The sequence below is a fragment of the Physella acuta genome, unplaced genomic scaffold (genome assembly GCF_028476545.2).
Source record: "Physella acuta isolate Inbredline_101_S28 unplaced genomic scaffold, ASM2847654v3 ptg000224l, whole genome shotgun sequence".
Taxonomy (NCBI): Eukaryota; Metazoa; Mollusca; class Gastropoda; family Physidae; genus Physella; species Physella acuta.
The window spans coordinates 466,354-487,500 of record NW_026731743.1 but is presented as its reverse complement, the minus strand read 5'-3'; the positions used below and the strand labels follow the sequence as shown (position 1 = coordinate 487,500).

General features: G+C 36.7%; 3 protein-coding genes across 3 annotated transcripts in view; all 3 read right to left on the bottom strand.

The window, feature by feature from the left end:
* LOC131937869 (dentin sialophosphoprotein) overlaps positions 1-1,374 on the bottom strand; it is a 7,118-nt gene extending 5,744 nt beyond the window's left edge. The window contains exons 1-2 of the mRNA XM_059295562.1: positions 1,304-1,374; positions 668-809 (exon numbers count right to left, since the gene is read on the bottom strand). Of these exons, the coding sequence (XP_059151545.1) occupies positions 668-809; positions 1,304-1,354 (193 nt within the window). The 5' untranslated portion in view covers positions 1,355-1,374. The remainder of the gene's footprint in view (positions 1-667; positions 810-1,303) is intronic.
* A 10,041-nt stretch (positions 1,375-11,415) lies between these two features.
* On the bottom strand, positions 11,416-12,597 carry LOC131937868 (germ cell nuclear acidic protein-like). Its single transcript, XM_059295561.1, has 2 exons — positions 12,585-12,597; positions 11,416-12,422 (listed from the first exon to the last, which is right to left on the bottom strand). Exons 1-2 carry the CDS (start codon positions 12,595-12,597, stop codon positions 11,416-11,418), a joined length of 1,020 nt encoding a protein of 339 aa, XP_059151544.1.
* LOC131937885 (uncharacterized) lies at positions 12,592-20,140 on the bottom strand. Its single transcript, XM_059295583.1, has 8 exons — positions 19,948-20,140; positions 17,897-18,017; positions 17,361-17,444; positions 16,786-16,863; positions 15,776-15,859; positions 14,084-14,164; positions 13,186-13,232; positions 12,592-12,686 (listed from the first exon to the last, which is right to left on the bottom strand). Exons 1-8 carry the CDS (start codon positions 20,074-20,076, stop codon positions 12,645-12,647), a joined length of 666 nt encoding a protein of 221 aa, XP_059151566.1. The 5' UTR covers positions 20,077-20,140; the 3' UTR covers positions 12,592-12,644.
* Positions 20,141-21,147: the final 1,007 nt, after the last annotated feature.

The window sequence follows — 21,147 nt, the reverse complement described above, 5'->3', positions numbered from 1 at the left end:
ACACCATATGGCCACACACACACTATATGGCCACACACACACACACCATATGGCCACACACAACACCATATAGCCACACACCCACACACCATGTGGCCACACACCCACACACCATATGGCCACGCACCCACACACCATATGGCCACACACCCACACACCATATGGCCACACACACTACTATATGGCCACACACACCACCATATGACCCCACATCCACAACCATATGGCCACAAACCTAACCGCCATAACCACCATGTGGTAACATACAGTCACCATAAGACCACATACCTAACACACCATATTGACACACAACCACCTACAGTATGGCCACACATCATGCCGCATATGGCTACACACTTACACACCATATGACTACACATCCATACACCTTTTGGCCTCAGACCCGTACACATTTTAATTATTGTTTTATTAAGTACCAGACATTCATGGTACAGCGTGAATGTACAATGTCAAAAACAAAATATGTAAGCATGCGCTTCTAATCCGAACGATCTTTTTTCCCTATTAAAATCGTAAATACAATTTTTTTTAATTGGACTTACCTATTTTAATTTTACACTGCAATTTGAAAGTAAAAGTAGTAGTACATTGTTACGCTAGTTAGTGTTTTTTTTTTCAATACTTAGCATAATACCAGCAAACTCACCAAGGAGTACTTTGTCCATCACATTCTGTATGGAACTAATGACGGAAGATTTCTCTGTGCTGTCTTGTTCTGTTCGCCTGATGACGTCACGCAGCAAAACATAGCCACCATTGGAAGAAGCCACATCAGCAATTAGGCCCAGCTGTAACAGTGATATTAACCAAGGGCAAGATGTATGCTTTACATACACAACATATGTTGTATGCACTATGTAGAGTAACATACAATTAGGTCCAGCTGTAACAGTTATTTTATGTAAGGACAGGTGTTATCCATTACATACACAACATATGTTGTATGTACTATGTAGAGTACCCTGCATTTAAATACATTGACATGCGCTAATTAATATGTATAGGCCTACTACATATGCTTCATATGTAAATTCCACTTTAGAGGCTGACGGTAATTGGGGTAAGTGAAGTAGAGTTCAACTGTTTCTGTGACATCGGCATATGAAGGGGTAGTGTGGTCAACACGATGCCCATCCGCGTTTACTTTCCTTGGGTGGTCTCAGGGAAGCTCGACGTACTTGAACCCGGATTCGAGCTCGAGACTTTGGGTTAGCAGTCGTATGCTCTACCGTTCGACAACACATTCCCTCATGCACTGTGTATAATTTAACCGTTAACTCACCGTTAGCTGAAGCAGCAAAAACGTCACCCAACTGCTCACCATTCGTCCCATTTCCACGGCTTAAACTTGAGTGAGCTGTAGGTTTATTTATAGCACAGCTAGCGCACGTGTCGCATTAAAGCCAGTTGGAGATTAATTACTACACTCTGCGTTTCACACTAAACTATTAATGACTAGCCGCTGAATTTCATCAGAATCAGCAGCATCTCTCAACGCCTATTGGCGAACGATATTTCGTCATTTCATCCTGTTTCAACAAAAACAAATTCTGACTGTTGGTATGGTAGGCCTTTTTCCTTCAACTCTTTCTCCATTGATCTTCTACGTGTTTCTTTTGGCCATCCTAAATTTTGCTCTAGCGCTGGGGTTTCCATCTGTGAGTCATTCTGGCCAATATGTATATCTCATTCTTAGCACATGGCTCTCCCATTCTCATTGTCAGTGTCTTATAGTTACTGTTGAATGGGCGTTCTTCTATTTAAATCCTCATTTCATATGATGTTCAGGGGCGGAATTATTATACCGCCATACCCCGTAATGCGGGGTGGGGGTGGGGCGGTACGGACCGATTAGTGGGTCCCACAAAAGGTTGTCTAATGTGATTAATTTAAAAATAAATTTTAACTCGTAGTGGATGCCGTTGTCTTTTTCTTTTGATAAAAACACGCTTTCATCGGAAAAATTATTTGATAAGAGAGCACAATTTTTTTGTCACCTCAGACATGTAATTCACAGCGTCGGTTTGCCTTGCGTGTTCGCTTTAGTATTGCAGTTTTCATAATCGTCTGGTGATGACACAGATTATACTGAGCTTCAATAGTAGGAATTTTTTCTTACTTGTAACCTCCTTTTTTTTTTTTTTTTTTTTTTTAAATACTTTTATTTGCAATTTAAAACAAGTACATCAACATCAAATTCTTACATAATTTCGAACATCAAATGAAAACGAAATAGTAATACAATATATTACAATATATTACAATAGTAATATTTCTTTCTTACTTGTAGCTTGCTTTCATTCATTTAAGATGGTTTACATATACATAGATGTAATACAAAACGTCTAAATATAAAGTTAAATTAAAAATTAAAAACCAACCTGAAACTGAAAATGCAAATGTGTAATAAAAATTAAATGATGATTCAAGGGATTTTTTTTTCTCGGCGTGGTGGGCTGAGGGGACGAGGGGGTGGGGGTGGGGGGAGAGGGGGAATTTGTTTTTTTTATAGTAGAGCTGAAATGAATTTGGGATTACAGAGAATTAAAATGATACAAATTTTAAGTAATCGGAAAAGTTATGTTATTACAATGAGACACGTAAAAGCAAACACTCTTCCCTTTCAAACATCTATATCTATACAGTCCTCAATTAGTTTTTTTTTTCCTTTTTATTTTTGTTTTGTTTTATTAATTCAATTGTTTTAAACATTTAAATCAGTAATAATAATTTATTTTATAGATTTTACACAGCATCAAAGACATGAACATCAATTGCATATATAATAATCAAATGGAGAAAATAAAATGGCATAAGAACTAGACTAAAATAAGGTGTGCAAACTAGGTTTCTCTTGACTGCTTAGTTTACTGTGCTTTGTCCTTAGCTGAGGCGTCAAAAGTTCACATTGCAGCCGCCCATGGACAGAAATAGAAACGACCTTGGGAGAAGTGTCTCTGCAGTACACATACTGATCCATCATTCCAAAACTTTCCATGACATAAAATTGACCCTTGGCAAAGAGGTCACGCTACCTTGAAAAATCCGCCAGTCCGGTTGAGAAAGTAAAACTATGAAATGTTTCTACACAGTCGGTTGAACTTCGAGACTATGTTGTAGCGATAATTGTGTGCTCAAAATTCATTGGAAAATAATGTTTAAGGATTTCTAATATAATTACAAAACTTATATTTATTCTGATAAAGCAGTATGTTAATTTTATAAAAATGTAACAAATAAAATAGTACTAATAATATACAATTTTTTTTATATATTTATATAATCTTTCACAACTAAATAAAAAACTTTTTATTAACTTGTTTACATAGCGTTACCTCTCTTACATAAGCAACAAATCGCCTTATAAAATCGTCTTTGGCAAAAATAATTAATGTAGGCCTACATCAGCTTTCTGTCTCCATTGTGCACGTTTCATTCACAACTCCACCCCACTTCCACCCTTTACCTCACAATAAGCAAACATAATATGAGTGGTTTATGAGTTACTAAACCGTACATCGACAACTTTCTCAAATATTTTCAGTTGTTACAATATTAGTCCGCAGATATTAATCTACGTATAGATATTGTAATCCATTGACGAATATATTCCATAAAAATAGGCAGGTAAGAATGTTCTTTATATTATTAAAATGTTTAACATCAAACTGATTGACTGAACAGTATTAAAAATGTAAACACTAATGTATTATTGAATGCAATAAAACAAATTAACTTTTGAATAAAATTGTTTTAACGTGTAAGTCTAATTACGAAGTAAAGATTAAAAACGTTTTGAATATAATGTTAAATTCCGTGATTTGCTTGAAAGTAGAATATTTTATGGTTGGGAATAAGTATAAAATGCTATAGCATTAATATATTATTTAAAGCACCTAATACGTACTTGTAAATTTTGGATTGGGAGGGGGGGGGTGTTGACCAAGAGCTTGTTGAAATAGGGGGAGGGGGGTGAGTAATGTTAAGATATGTGACAAAGAATAAATGTTCATTCAGTATTTAATGCGAAAATACAAATTTAAAACATGCACTTTAAGGCGATAAGGTGGAAAGTAAGTGGGGCGTGGGGAGGAAGGGCGGTGAGACATATCCTGTTGCTATTTATATTCTGGTCCTTTACGAAGTGATTCGTATCTTTGCAGGGGCGGAACTACCATGCCTCCATACACCGCACTGAGTTGGGGGGGGGGGGGGGGGGGGGGGGAAGGAGTTTAGGGTGCCCTATTCCGACCAAAAAGAGTTTTTTTCTTTGTCTTGCAACTTGATAGTGTTTTGTAAAAATCAAACAGGTCTACTACAGCAGTCATTGTTCTACAATACAGTAACACAAACATACACCGTTGCGTAGAAATATATTTAAAAAAAACAACATGAGCTGTAGTTATTAAATATAGCAAACGGTGATACGATTTTGATGACTATTCGCCCTTCTTTAAATAGCCTAATATGGATGCCCGTAAATCTCATTTAAACATTTTTGTACTAGATCTAAGTAAATTAAAAAAAAAAGTGTTTCCCTTAATAACTATTCAAATGAAACTTATTAAAGAATCTATATATATAAAGCAAAGTGGTCGGGTGCCCGATAGGGCACTTCCCGGCGCCGCAGGCGCGTCAAATTTGGCACGAAGGTGCCTTATGGCGATAGAACACGAGGGCCGGTGACGGTTCGGCAAAAAGTCTACGGAGAGGGGGTCAAAACTGACCTCGACTGACCGGCGCCTTATATGGGCTATATTACGAAAAAAAAATTCCTCCGACGACCCCCCTTGAAATTTTGTGAGGTGGTAGGAGAACACCTTGGGGTGTCACAAAAAACTCGGCATATCTGGGAAAACTTCGTAAAGCGGTCAAAACTGACCAGTTGTATTTCCCTATATAATCTTTGTATTTTATGGGAAAAACAGAGGGTCATTTCAACGCAGACTTTAGGGTACTTAAGCTCAGTATATCTGGCTAATTTTTTGCATGCTCCTAGGTCAATGGCTTGACCTTTAGGGAAAACTGTCGGTTACACTCAAAGCCCTCGACTAGGGCTAAAAAGTGACCGCGAGTGAAATTCTCTTTATATGAGCTCTATTACGAAAAAATATTTCCTCCGACGACCCCCCTTGAAATTTTGTGAGGTGGTAGGAGAACACCTTGGGGTGTCACAAAAAACTCGGCATATCTAGGAAAACTTCGTAAAGGGGTCAAAACTGACCAGTTGTATTTCCCTATATAATCTTTGTATTTTATGGGAAAAACAGAGGGTCATTTCAACGCAGACTTTAGGCTACTTAAACTCAGTATATCTGGCTAATTTTTTGCATGCTCCTAGGTCAATGGATTGACCTTTAGGGAAAACTGTCGGTTACACTCAAAGCCCTCGACGAGGGCTAAAAAGTGACCGCGAGTGAAATTCTCTTTATATGAGCTCTATTACGAAAAAAAAATTCCTCCGACGACCCCCCTTGATATTTTGTGAGGTGGTAGGAGAACGCCTTGGGGTGTCACAAAAAACTCGCCATGTCCGGGAAAAATCGGGAAATGGGTCAAAACTGACCAGTCGTATTTCCCTATATAATCTTTGTATTTTATGGGGAAAACAGAGGGTCATTTCAAAACGGATTTTATGGCACTTACCCTCTTTACATCTGGCTCAGTTTTGGCATGCTTACAGGTAAATGGCTTGACCTTTAGGGAAAACTGTCGGTTACACTCAAAGCCCTCGACGAGGGCTAAAACGTGACCGCGAGTGAAATTCTCTTTATATGAGCTCTATTACGAAAAAACAATTCCTCCGACGACCCCCCTTGAAATTTTGTAAGGTGGTAGGAGAACACCTTGGGGTGTCACAAAAAACTCGGCATATCTGGGAAAACTTCGTAAGGGGGTCAAAACTGACCAGTTGTATTTCCCTATATAATCTTTGTATTTTATGGGAAAAACAGAGGGTCTTTTCAACGCAGACTTTAGGGTACTTAATCTCAGTATATCAGACTAATTTTTTTGCATGCTCCTAGGTCAATGGATTGACCTTTAGGGAAAACTGTCGGTTACACTCAAAGCCCTCGACGAGGGCTAAAAAGTGACCGCGAGTGAAATTCTCTTTATATGAGCTCTATTACGAAAAAAAATTTCCTCCGACGACCCCCCTTGATATTTTGTGAGGTGGTAGAAGAACACCTAGGGGTGTCACAAAAAACTCGGCATATCTGGGAAAACTTCGTAAAGCGGTCAAAACTGACCAGTTGTATTTCCCTATATAATCTTTGTATTTTATGGGAAAAACAGAGGGTCATTTCAACGCAGACTTTAGGGTACTTAAGCTCAGTATATCTGGCTAATTTTTTGCATGCTCCTAGGTCAATGGCTTGACCTTTAGGGAAAACTGTCGGTTACACTCAAAGCCCTCGACGAGGGCTAAAAAGTGACCGCGAGTGAAATTCTCTTTATATGAGCTCTATTACGAAAAAAATTTTCCTCCGACGACCCCCCTTGATATTTTGTGAGGTGGTAGAAGAACACCTAGGGGTGTCACAAAAAGCTCGGCATATCTGGGAAAACTTTGTAAAGCTGTCAAAACTGACCAGTTGTATTTCACTAAATAATCTTTGTATTTTATGGGAAAAACAGAGGGTCATTTCAACGCAGAGTTTAGGGTACTTAAGCTCAGTATATCTGGCTAATTTTTTGCATACACTACTATAGATGACTAGGCCGTATGGAAAAACTGTTGGTCAGACTCAAAGCCCTCAACGAGGGCTAAAAGATGATCTTGAGTGAAATTCTCCTTATATGAGATATATATATATAAATAAATTGACGAACGATCCCCTTAATATTATGTGACGTCGTAGACCGACCCTGGAGGCTAACAAAAAAACTTTAATCCCGTCGGAAACAGCCATTTTAGTTGTTAAATATGTTCATATACCGTAATTTCTTATATAAGCATAGCAACTGTTTGTAAAAAAAAAAAAAAAAAGACATACGTCATACGTTCAGTTTTGAAGGGAGGTAACGTTTTTTAAATTATTATTTTTCAAATAATTGTATACTATTTTAAACAGAAACAGAAAATGACGAAGTATAGCATTTGTTTTAGTACAAAATTAAGTTGTTAATTTAGTTACGTATCCCAATTAAATAAATAAATAAATTTCAAAAGGCAGTGTAATAAAAACTATGAGATGTACTGTTCATGGAAGCTGTGTAGTTCTAATTCCATTTTACTTATAAATTGCGTACTTTCCGATGTTTCTCTGAGAACGGTATTTAAATGACAAACTAAAACATTTTTTTTCTAAAGTTAGCATTACTGTTTAAATTAAAGCACTCAACACCAAATCCATCGCTAAATAATTAAGTATTCAAATTCTCAAATGTTATTTAAAAACCTAAGCGAAGCTAGGCAGTATGCCTAGTGACATATATATGACAAGGAATGCATTCAAAATTAATAATAGAAAGACAAAAAATCATAAAAAATAAAGGCAAGAAACTATTACACACAGCAAGCTGAGTTTCTAAATTCTTTGACCGGCTATCCAAAAATAAACCGGAAGTGATCTCCCCTAAACTTTCTCGAATATTCTTATATGAAACTACAGGGAATGGCAACTCGGGATATAGACTTGACTTTTAATCCATTTTAAACACTTAAACTTTTTAAAATAGAATAAAATCTCGTAGAAAAAAGAAATGCACGCCAAGTGAACGTCGTATAAAATGTGCAAAATAGTGCGGAATATTATTAGTACTTTATAAATTCACATGCGTTTTTTTTTTGAGAAATATAGAAAATAGCGTGAATTACTACTTCCATTCGACGGAAATTACTCAAAATTTTAAAGCAGGCAGAAAATCAGATCTTTTACTTACGTATCAAATTTCATTTATCTATCTGAAATAGTACTCAAGTTATAGGCTTTTGAAAAATTCAAAGTAGAAAAACTTCCACTTCCGGTTATCGGAAATCGCTCAAAAGTTAATGCTGATCTACGACTTTGGTATAATACTTATATATGTAGATTCATCAACCAAGCTGTAACGGTACTCAAGTTATCGTGTTTACACACACACACACAGACATACGGACAGAATTAGATAGTCCAGTTTTTCCGACTCCATTACAAGTAAAACGCCAAAAATTTTGATATATCTAAATTTATAATTTTTCCCGATTAAAATAAGTCCTCCACATCCCGGATATGATGAAGGACTGAGGAGTAAAACGGTGAAAACTGTCCAAATTTAATGTGATTTTTGTGCACGATTACAAGACTTTCTCTATACTTCGTATATACGAGAAAGTAAAGATGTTTTATAACACTTTTAAACACGAATAGTTCAGGTCCGAAATTAGTTGGGACATAATTTTGTCTGGTTTGTTTTCTCATGAAGGAGATCGATATACATTGCAATAAAATGGGTTAAATTAGCAATTTAGGAAATAGATTTATTTTAAACTTCGTGGAGCAAGTTTTATATATATATATATATATATATATATATATATATATATATATATATATATATATATATATATATATATATATATATATATATATGCGTGTGTGTTTTAGGGAACCTTGTTTCTAGTTCCGCCATTATGGCCGCAATCAACATGAGAACGAAATGAAATTTTCGGCTATTTTAAAATCTTTAGTCTAGTCTCTTTGAGTTGTAGTTAAATGCTAAATAGGAAAGCATTAGGTGTAGAAATAAGCATTTTGGCTAATGTAGTATTCATTACCCGCCCATGCCCTTTTAGGGGTCGTCCATAAATTACGTCGCACTCGTAGGTGAGGGGGATCCGTAATTTTATTACGGTGCGTGATGAATGGAGAGGGTGGGGGGGGGGGGGGGGGGGGTTAGATGGTGTGACTTCCCACATTCGCATTATAAAAACCAATGTTAAAAAAACGAGTTTTATTTCGCGTTTTAGAAAAAGGTTTTAATAAATTGTAATAGGAATTGATCAAAATACTCTATGTTGACAGAATTCTGACAAGATTTTGGAACATTATCGATATTTTAAGATAAATTAAATTGCAATTTTGAAGGGGGGGGGGGGGGTGTGCACGCTAAGGTGTGAAGTCATTTTAGGGAGGCGGAGGTGGCTTTTTGCGACGACGTGTGACGGATGGGAAAAGGTGACGTAAAAATCGTCAAAAAAGCGTAACGTTATTTACGGATGACATCTAAAACTAGTTTATAGTTTGTAGCAATGTGGTACGGAAGCTTTGGGTAAGGGAGAGAGGAGAGGCGCATTTAGGAGACCAAAAATCCGTCAGTACATTAATGATAGTGGTTTAATTAAGAAAAGCAAATACTACAGCTGTCACAAGCATAGCAATCTGTGTTTATTCCAGACTGTCTTAATTTTCCGGGAAAGCGGAAAATGGTTAAAGTAATTTCTATATAAATTGTGTTTTTCAATATTGTTCGGATTGGGGGGGGGGGAATTGTTGACATGTTAAAGATGAGAGGGCCGTGGGGGGGGGGGGGGGGCAATTAACTGTCAAATAGGTAATCCACTAAACTCATTTAAATTGTCTGAGAGGGATAGTTTTGTGTTTACGAAAAGCGTCTATGCTAAACAGGATGCTCTATCTTGGTCTCTATGGTTGCATACCACTAAACTAAGCTGTTAAACAATATACCTAAGAATGAAAAAAATATATATAACGTTCGAAAGTTTTTTGAAAATTCACTATAAAATTTAATTTTTTTATATAGCTTGCTGATAACATTCTTAGTTACTATTAGAATATAAAAAATGGTTCTTTTAATTACTATTTAATTGAAATGATGAATACGAAAAAATGACATAGAGTTAGAAAAATTATTTAAATTTTTTAAGTAGAAATACAAAAACATTTTGAAATGTCAAAGTTTTAGATTGACTTCCTTACAGTTCGGTTAGCGGCAAATTAATTATTTTCGTGAATTATTTTTAGCTGTAAATGGTGTGAACCACATTTCAAATGTTTATATTGTAATCGATATACTTAACAATCATATATATATATATATATATATATATTTATATATATATATATATATATATATATATATATATATATATATATATATATATATATATATATATATATATATATATATATATATATATATATATATATATATATATATATATATATATATATATATATATATATATATATATATATATATATATATATATATATATTTATACAGACAATTTTTTTTGCCCTGGATTTGTCTATTCCGTGCAACTTATAGCGGTTTACTAGACGATTCTCTGTGTTTGTCTTAAATTCTTGCACTGGAAAACTTATAATTTAATCTCTATCTCATATGCTGTTTTCCAACATGCCGATTCATACACGTCTTACACCTCGTCACTCCCGGGCAGCAACAAGTATCCGCCATTCCACTCTGTCTTGGGCGAGCCACTTTAATTCATGCCAGGTCTTGCCAGTAGACTGCACTTCTTCTTCTATCTCTCTCCTCCATGTTCCCATTGGTCTTCATCTCGTTCGTTTTCCAGATGAAGTCCGTTGTAGTCCTATGTTCGGGAGTCTTCTTTTGTTCATGTGTAGGACATGACCCAGCCATTGCCATCTCCTCATTCGTCCGTCTGAAACAATGTCGTTTAATCCTGTCCTTCTTCGTATTTCCTTGAGTCATTTTTTTAGGTATTAGATCAACCACCATGAAGGGAGACTTTAAAATTAGAGTCGGTAAACTTAAGGCAAGATTCTTTGAAGAAAGAAAGATGGCTAATTGATACATGAATTGTATTGTGCGTGTTAACAAGTAGTTTAATTAGTGCACGTGTTTATTTCTCTTATAGAACTAATCAAAAACAATTTGCACAACACAATTAAGTATTAATTGTCAACTGGTTTTGCGCCGTATAAGCCATTGACTCCATTTTCAGCCTACTTTTCTTTTTAGATTCGCTTCCATAGCTCTTGTCCAACCATTATTTGATTGTCCCTCCTAAAAGAGTTGCTATCCCCAGCTGTCGAGTCTCATGTGACCGAGGGTTTCAACTCGAGAATTTTCGGTTTAGAAACCTTGAGCTTTACCGACGCCGACCCCTACCTTTGGATTTGTATTACCCCATGAGAAGGTACTTAAAAGTAAAATGCAGAATATTCTCATGTAGGCTTATGGCAAGAAATGTTGAACAACTACAAATACGATTGAGGTTAAACCATACGCTTTCAGAACAAGTTCTTACAACAAATATTTGACCACAAAGCTGCAAAGAAATCCATCCACCAACACATATTACGACTAAACAAAAAACTTGAAAATAAAATTTTAAACACGAAGTTCTAATTGCAAATAAATTATTTTATTAACAGATCAGGAAGTCAAAACGTTAGGGTTTTATCGAACTTTCGACTGTAGAAAGGCGTAGTCTCCATCTAGCCGCCAGGTGCCTTGTTGGTAAAACATACTGACGGCAATGGAAGCCCCGTTAGGAGAACTGTAGTTGTATGATTTGACTGCGCTCCACCTGGCTGGTGGCTTTTTGCCCGACGTGTTAGGTTTCCTTCCTCCACTGCCTGGTTTGCCGCCCCCCATTTTACCGCCCCCACTTTTGCCGCCCCCATTTCCACCCGTCTTGCCACTGTTGGACTTATTGTCCCCTGCGCCAGGTGTCGAGGTGGGGCCGGATGGTGTAGACGGGACATCCGACCAGGTTTCAGATGGACCTGAGAACGTTGTTCCGAAGCTCCCAATTGTGTCACTAAACCCAGTTGATTCACCATATCCAGTGGAGTCACTATATCCGTCTGTGGTGTCACCATTTTCATCGGTGTCATCGGCGTTGTCATCGGTTTCATCGCCATTTTCATCCGTTTCATCGCCATTTTCGTCGGTGTCATCGCCGATGTCATCGGTTTGATCGCTGTTGTCATCGGTTTCATCGCCATTTTCATCAGTTTGATCGTCAATGTCGGTTTGATCGGAAATATCATCGGTTTGATCATCAGTGACATCGGTTTGATCGGAAATGTCATCGGTTTGATCGGAAATGTCATCAGTTTGATCGTCAATGACATCGGTTTGATCAGAAATGTCATCAGTTTGATCGACACCATCGTCAAAGTTTTGGCCATCGTATATTACGTCGCCGCCGTCATTTGCCGTGTAATCAGGAATATAACTGCTGTCTGTGTCTCCAAAATCGTCGCCTGTACTGTCATCATAACCTCCGTCATAAGATACACCACCTCCATAATCTCCTCCACCTCCAAAATCAAATCCACCTCCATAATCTCCTCCACCTCCAAAATCAAATCCACCTCCATAATCTCCTCCACCTCCAAAATCAAATCCACCTCCATAATCTCCTCCACCTCCAAAATCAAAGCCACTAAAACCGTAATCTGTGAAATATAGTTCGAAAAAGTATCCTGCTTTAAGCAGTTAATGAAATATATAATTAATCGGAAATTGCCTAATAATATTATCATGTAAAAAAGCAAAGACGTTTCGTAAGCGAGGCTTAAAATCAACAAAACCTAACTTTAATAAAGCCTAGCACTAACAAATCAATAACATAGACTAGCGTTTAGAAATTCTAGCACTAACAAAATAATTTAGAAAATCTAGTACCAACCTTGTCGTGAATAAAGCTTTCGTCGAATAGCCTGAAAGAAAAATAATAACTTTTACTCATTAAATTTAAAAAAAAACACAGCAACACTCAATAAAAAGTTAAGTGCCTACTCATAAATTTTACAAAATAATCGGTAAAATGTTCTACATGTATGTTGAACATTAGCCTATAAGTAGTCGTATGGTTTTAAATAGCCATGCATTCAACAGACTATATAAACTATGGACTATTCAACTAACATTCAACTTTAATTAATCATAAATGGAATTGGCAAAAAAAAATTTCTGTAAATTTTGCATTTTTTGCCTTGGTGTCACCTCCCCCTAAATAGTGTCACCCGGTGCGGTCCCCACCCCAACCCTCCCCCCCCCCCCCCGCCCTGCCCTCGCTACGCCTCTGGATTTGATGATTTTGCCTTTAACATGAACTAATAATGTCAGCAATAGTTTTGAGATTGACACCATAGCGTTAATTTAATCAGCTCTTACTTATAGAGCCATCAATACAGACTGATTAATTAAAACAATTACCCGTCTTGTTTTATTAAACTTTGAAGACAGCACCGACACAGAATTCACTAAAAAATGAAAACAAAAATATATTAAAATAACATTAAAATTATAAGTAATGTTTATTATATGAAAACAATAAAAATAAAATGTATCAATATAGTTCTTTAAAGTGTTTATTAAAGTGCATTATTAAAGTACAGTTTATTAGAATAGTAAGTAAGTAAAGTTCCTTTTAGATCTTGTCGGCCTATAGGGTAAATAAAGTAGAGTTCGTTTGTTCAAGTGACCTAGGCATACGAAGGGATAGTTAGGCCAGCACTATGCCCAGCCCACTTTACTTTCCCAAACGTGTCCACTCTGGAACGTTGACTTTTACCCGGGTTTCAAACTTTAGCCTTTTGGGTTGGAATACGTATCCTCTACCATCCGACCACACTATCCCATTTTATAAAAACATTTATCTTATAATACGCTCTTTAGATTAATGGTCAAATTGATAAAACACCTATATGTTAATATTTGTTTTAGTAAATATTTGGTTAGATATGTAATTTTCCGACCGATAATTTTTCTCGCTGCCATTTTTCTGGAAACAATTTTGTCATACAAATAACTGAGAGACCCAATCCAGATTTTTAGCCTGTCTACTAATGTTGCTATACTTTTTGATCTAACCCTGACCTCTAGCCTGATAATTAATGCTTCTATAATTTTGTGACCTAACCCTGACCTTTACCCTGACTACCAATGTTGCTGTAATTTTGTGACTTAACCCTGACCTTTACCCTGACTACCAATGTTGCTGTAATTTTGTGACTTAACCCTGACCTTTACCCTGACTACCAATGTTGCTGTAATTTTGTGACTTAACCCTGACCTTTACCCTGACTACCATCGTTGCTGTAATTGTTCGAACCTGATTGCACCAGAGCTGCTTGAATATCATTGGACGTTTTCACAACAGCAGCAAGTTCAAGGTTATAGTTCTGACCAGAACCTGTAAAAAATGTGGAATATTCGACTCAATAAAAGATACACACGTCTGTAACTAGATAAAAGGTCTCTGTCACGAAATCCAGAATATTCGATTCAGTTAAAGATACACACGTCTGTAACTAGATAAACGGTCTCTGTCACGAAATCCGGAATATTCGAGTCAGTTAAAGATAATCAAGATATGTAGCTATTTGAAAGGTCTCTGGCACGAAATTTGTCTTTTGAAAAAACTAGTGGGTGCTTCGTTCTTAAGGAAAGAGTTTAAAAGTAATAGTTAAGAGAGAGCCAAATTAATACATAATATCTGTACAGCGGACAAGAATTGGTCAAACTTTAAATTAGAATAGTAAGTTTTAAATAAATTATGCAAAAAAGAAATTGATAAATGAGTCTGGAGAGGATGACGTGGGTGATAAACATTTAGTAACTAAGTGTGTAATTATGTAATGCTTGCAGAGTACATAGGATAGGATAAGTAAGGTCCAAGCATGAGCATTGGTAACTTTGACGTCTAGCGAGTGCAGGTACGAGGGGGTGGCGGCTACAGGGTCTAAGCCAGAGTTTCTTCCAGGCATCTCTTCGGGGGGGCTAAGCCCCCCCGAAAATTTTTTACCGCCCCCCCCCCCCCGAACGAAATGAAATTTATATAATTTATATAGAAAATATATACTTTTAACAGTGCCCCCCCCCCCCGAAGAAAGTTTACCACCCCACCCCCCCCCCCCCCCCGAAAATTTCAAGTGCCCCCCCCGGAGAAAAAAGTCTGGAAGAAACACTGGTCTAAGCCTGGGCGTTGTGAAGTGTAGGACGCTGCTAGTACGTTGAGGAGTTAAAATATGTTGAGTTCAATGGCGCCATTGAAGGAATCTTAAGCTAGAAACGTAACATTCATTTAGATGTCTTAATACCACCAGTGTTACTGTGATGACCAGTAATAAGCTCAAAGGCTCTTGGTACTTTCGAAAAAAGTGGTGATCTACAAAGGATTTTATATGTCGGCTTTCTAAGTTTGTGAATTTGAAATGACTTGAATGAGAAAATAATGTATGAGAAGAGGGCCTTGAGTGTATTTACATTTTGAAAGTACTCAAACGAGAAAGGATCAAATTTGTGAAGACGGTTTTACTTCTGTGCATTGAATGTTTGAAATCATTATTCATGCAACTTAAATAGGTGAGATACTACAACAAATATGTCAACGGTAGTTATACACATGTTTTTTTAAAGTTATTACAATAATCCGAAATCAGCTGCTATTTGCGAAATGTTTCTTGTGATAGTTGTTACGTTGTTTTTATTTTCCTTTTCGTTGGTAATGCTATTATTTTTGCGAAATAACCATAAAGTTAAAGGGATAGCACTAAAATATGTTACATGGTAGATAAGTAACAGAGGCTTAGCGAGAGGGGGGGGGGGGGCGACATATGTCGCTGGGCGCCGACCCTAGGGAACGACAAACTTAAAGTTTGTCCCTGAGGGGGGGTTCGCTACGTCTCTGATAAGTAAATATTAAGAAAGTTACATTAACATATACTATTTATGGCAGTGGGTTACATAATCTGAGAGTTAAATAATAGATAATATTAGCTGTAGTTTACTCTATAAAATGCACCTTGTAACAAAGTAATCCTGTCACTCAAACTTCTCCAAATGTAGAGGTACTGCTGGAGTTTATGGCCGTATTTCTTTACCGCACCTGTCAGTCAGATCATGGTGAGTATCAGTTAACAGTTTTATGTATATAATCAATGTATTTAATTCAATGTTCGCACAGTTGTAAACAGCAGGCAAAGTGACGAACACAAGAATCAAAGTTGTGTTAAATACGTGAGTTGACAAAGTTGGATAGTCTCGAGACGGAAATATTTACTTATTACTTTCTTGTTATTGGCATAAAGTTTAATGAACAGTTCTCTTTAGAACTAGCGATCCATTGGGCATATAAAGTAGAGCTCTTATGTTTTTTTGGGTCCGGCTAAAATAAAAGTGAAGGTGCGGTCAGCCTTTACTTTACCAAACATGAATTGGACCTGGATTCGAACTCGAGACGTTCGGGTCAGGACACGCGTTCCGCTCCTGTCATAGATTCTATTAAAATATTTACTTTACTAGCTTTGTTTTTTCAAAAGTTCTATTGAAATATTTACTTACTAGCTTTCTTTTTTCAAAAGTTCTATTGACATATTTACTTACTAGCTTTCTTTTTTTCAAAAGTTCTATTAAAATATTTACTTACTAGCTTTCTTTTTTCAAAAGTTCTATTGAAATAGTTAGTGACTAGCTTTGCTATCTTCATAAGTCGTATTGAACTATTTACTTACTCTAAATTTTATCGTCAAAGATCCTACTTAAATATTTACATACTATATTTGCTATCGTCATATGTCCTATTGAACTATCTACTTACTAGATTTGCTGTCGTCATATGTCCTATTGAACTATCTACTTACTAGATTTGCTGTCGTCATATGTCCTATTGAACTATCTACTTACTAGATTTGCTGTCGTCGTATGTCCTATTGAACTATTTACTTACTATATTTGCTATCGTCATTTGTCCTATTGAATTATTTACTTACTATATTTGCTATCGTCATTTGTCCTATTGAATTATTTACTTACTAGATTTGCTGTCGTCATAGCTAATGTTATATGAGCCGATTAGCGTTGAGATCACACTGCTGACGTCAGCATCGGTCACTTAATGAAGAGATTGAACTCATTTTAATAATTAACAATTACTTATTAATTAATTATTAAAAAACATTGTATTATTTCGATAGCATTCATTATTGCATCTGATTGTCTCTGAGATATCTGAATAAGTAGATGTAGTTTTCAAATCTTTCGGTAGTGTGTTATAATTCAGCCATCTGGATAAATTAATGTATCTGTGATGATGATAATCGTTTGGTAAGTGCTGAGATGGGTCACATTGATTATCTTCTTGATCAAGTATCATGGATTAACTGTTTGATAAAGGATCATAGATTAATTGGATATTTAATTCTAATGGATTAACTGCTTGATCAAGTATCATGAATTATCTGCTTGATAAAAGATCATGGATTAACTATTTGATAAATTCTACTGAATTAACTGCTTGATAAACGATCACGGATTAACTGCTTTATAAAGTATCATGGATTATCTTCTTGATCAAGTCTCATGGATTAACTACTAGATTATAGACTTACCTGAAGCATCTGATCCAAGTATCGCCCTTCCAGTATCACCAACACTCGCTGCCAGATCTTTGAGTTCACTGGCCGCTATTCCAGCTGTTAAAATAAGACATTCTTTATTTTTACGAAATACGTCACTTAATACGTATTTTCGTTATCTTCACGACATACGTCATTTAATAATAATGTTTTCTTTATTTTCATAAAATGCATTATTTAATATATGTTCTTTAATATCATAACACGTTAGTGAATAAGTGTGTTCTTTATCTTCATTGCTTAAGCCAGTTAATAAATGTGTTCTTAATTAGACCCATCTGTGTAAAACCTGATGTGTTTAGGAAGCACAATGTAGTATATCTTTAGCCCGTTAATTAAAAACAAACATCTGCACAATAGGCGTTATGCTTATATCCTTAGACATACAACATGGATACAAACTTGACATGTACCATTGACTTACACCATATATACCTACGTTCTGGACATAAAATATACATACACATGATCATACTTGCAGGACAATCATTAAACATGTTTTTTCTTACTACTGTTGTCCTTATCTAGAACGCTTTGTATGGTCTGTATAACGGAATTGATGTCTGCTGCCTGTCTGGAATGTCTTGTAATACTGGCATGTCTCACCTCACGATGACGGAATGAGTTGAACTAAAAATATAAGAGGTTGTAGACATTGCTTCTCTAATTATTTTGTTTGGGGAAATTTTATCAGCGAGATGTGAAATTCAATATGCTATACTAAAATGTGCTAAACAATAAACTGTTTTTTTATTTTCAAAATTTGACTATGTGTATATATGTACAAAACAACTAAATCGAAATTCATTTGATTATGCATGGGCGGTGATATTTATTATAAGAAATATACATTTTGGAGGTAAGAAAATATCAAAACAAAACACAACACACAATACATAAAACAACCGCTTTTGTAAATCTTGGAAAATACATTTTTTTTTTTGCAAAAGTGTGACGTCGCACCATCTGAACCCCTCGTCACACACCGTCACAAAATAACGTCACTTAATTTCAATTGTAAAGAAACTTAAGCGAAGCAAAAAAAAAGAGAAGTGGTCATAACACAACCACAATCAAACTCCAACTACATCCCTCAGTACATTACATCATCCGTCATCTACACAACCCCCTACATCAATGGGTACCAGCCAGATGTTTGCATCCTTTAAGGGATGCGGCTGTGTTAGGGTAGGGGGGTAGGGTTAGATAGGGTAAGGTAGGGTAGGTTAGGGTAGGGTAGGCTAGGGTAGGATAGGTTAGGGTAGGGTAGGGTAGGGTAGGGTAGGGTAGGGTAGGGTAGGGTAGGGTAGCGTAGAGTAGGGTAGGGTAGGGTAGGGTAGGGTAGGGTAAGATAGGGTAGGGTAGGGTAGGGTAGGGTAGGGTAGGGTAGTGTAGGGTAGGTTGGGGTAGAATAGGGTAGTGTAGGGTAGGTTGGGGTAGAATAGGGTAGTGTAGGGTAGGATAGGATAGGATAGGATACGATAGGATAGGATAGGATAGGATAGGATAGGATAGGGTAGGGTAGGGTAGGGTAGGGTAGGGTAGGGTAGGGTAGGGTAGGGTAGAGTAGGGTAGGGTAGGGTAGGGTAGGGTAGGGTAGGGTAGGGTAGGGTAGGGTAGGGTAAGGTAGGGTAGGGTAGGGTAGGGTAGGGTAGGGTTGGGTTAGGTTAGGTAGGGTTGTGTTGGGTTGGGTAGGGTATGGCAGGGTTGGGTTGGTTGGTAGTGTGAGATAAGGTGTGGTGGAATGGAATGGGGTGGGGTAGGGCAGGGAGGGTACACTTACAAATGAGCCTGTTAGACAAGTTACATTTACACGAGGGCCTGTTAAACAACTTACATTTACGCGTGGGCCTCTTAACTGGACAATATACACTTACAAGTGGGCCCGTTAGATAAGTTACACTTACACGTGGGGCCGTTAGACAAATTACACTTACACGTGGGGCTGTTTGACAAATTACATTTATAAGTGGGCCTCTTAACCAGACAACTTACACTTACAAGTGGGCCTCTTAACTAGATAACTTTCATTTAGTGTGCCTGTTAGACAAGTTACACTAACAAGTGGACCCGTTAGACAACTTACACTTACAAGTGGGCCTGTTAGACAAGTTACACTTACAAGTGGGTCTGTTTACTAGAAAGTTACACTATCACGTGAGCCTGTTTGACAACTTACACTTACAAGTGGGCCGGTTAGACAAGTTACACTTACACGTGGGCCTGTTAACTAGACAAATTACACTTACAAGTGGGCCTGTTAGACAAGTTACACTAACAAGTGGACCCGTTAGATAAGTTACACTTACACGTGGGGCTGTTAGACAACTTACACTTACAAGTGGGCCTGTTAGACAAGTTAAACTTACAAGTGGGCCTGTTTACTAGAAAGTTACACTTGCACGTGAGCCTGTTAACTAGACAAATTACACTTACAAGTGGGCCTGTTAGACAAGTTACACTTACAAGTAGGCCTGTTACACAAGTTACACTTGCACGTGAGCCTGCTAACTAGAAAAATTACACTTACAAGTGGGCCTGTTAGACAACCTATACTTACAAGTGGGCTTGCCGCAACACAGGGCAAGATAAACAGCAGAGCCACCAAGATCAATGAGCCATCTCTTGAGCCAAAGTGTCCCCTAGACTTGAGCCAACCAAAAGTTGGAGCCTTGTGGTAAGCCAACATGACTTTAAAACATTGGCTTGAACAGTTGAAGCTTCTGGTCAGCGAAACATAATTTTGTGTTAAAAATCCCTGGATTTTATAGTCGATAGCCTGGGTATCCACTGGTTGTGTTAGTTGGCCAATTACAAATCTCAGCGGTACCTCGACATGAAGCAACACGATGCATGTTGCTTCATAAATTTAACACTTTGAGGAGACTTCACTCACTCGGAACTTTTCCTGCTGTGAATTTTATTGACTTTTGGTTCTGATTTCTAGTGTCCTGTGAAGATCAGCGGCTCAGATGATTTCATAGTAACAGATGGTAGATCTAAATGATTATACCAGATTCATGACAAGTCGCTGACGATGAATTTAACTTCAAAATAAATGTACTTTAAAGTCAAACGCCTTTGTTAAAGAGTAAAATAAGGTTTTGAAATCAGAATAATGTTATGTGGATCATGGAGTGTTTTTACGTTTTCTACATTAGATGAAAAACTCAAAATAAATGTACTCAACATGAAACATTTATACATACAAACCTAATGTCGATTACACAATAACATATACCTATATGCGTACACCTATGTATATATCTGCATTTATTGTGGTCTTTTACAAGTCTTGATGTGATTGTTAGTGTTATCGTACGTAATAGCATACTTATGCTTTTTTTTATAAGTATGTGTGTATGTATTTGTAACAGATTTACAAAAACACATCTATACAAACATAAGAGCTAAAAACGAAAAACTGATATGAAACAACAAATTATACAAACTAACAAGAACAAACTGTACAAACTGACAAAAACCAACAAACTGTACAAACTGACAACAACAAAGAAACTAAATCTTATTTGAAACAACAAACTATACAAACTGACAATGTAAGCATACTGATAAGAAACCAAACACCGAACTATTATATTGTACAATGCATTACGAACAGAAAAAAAAATCAACTCCTCCTAGGGGAATAAAACTAGGTCACGACTGTGTACATTTTTATCTAAGGCTGGTTGTTCTAAAAATAGACAATGTGGAGAAACTAAATTTCAGTTTAGAGAGCTTCGGGAATTTCAGTTTC

Coding starts and splice junctions, on each gene's coding strand:
- LOC131937885 (XM_059295583.1), bottom strand. CDS start 20,076: ATGTTGGCTTACCACAAGGCTCCAACTTTTGGTTGGCTCAAGTCTAGG. Junction 17,445..17,896: donor TCTAGATAAGGACAACAGTA/GTAAGAAAAAAC, acceptor TTATTTTAACAG/CTGGAATAGCGGCCAGTGAA. Junction 16,864..17,360: donor ACTTGGATCAGATGCTTCAG/GTAAGTCTATAA, acceptor CTCTTCATTAAG/TGACCGATGCTGACGTCAGC.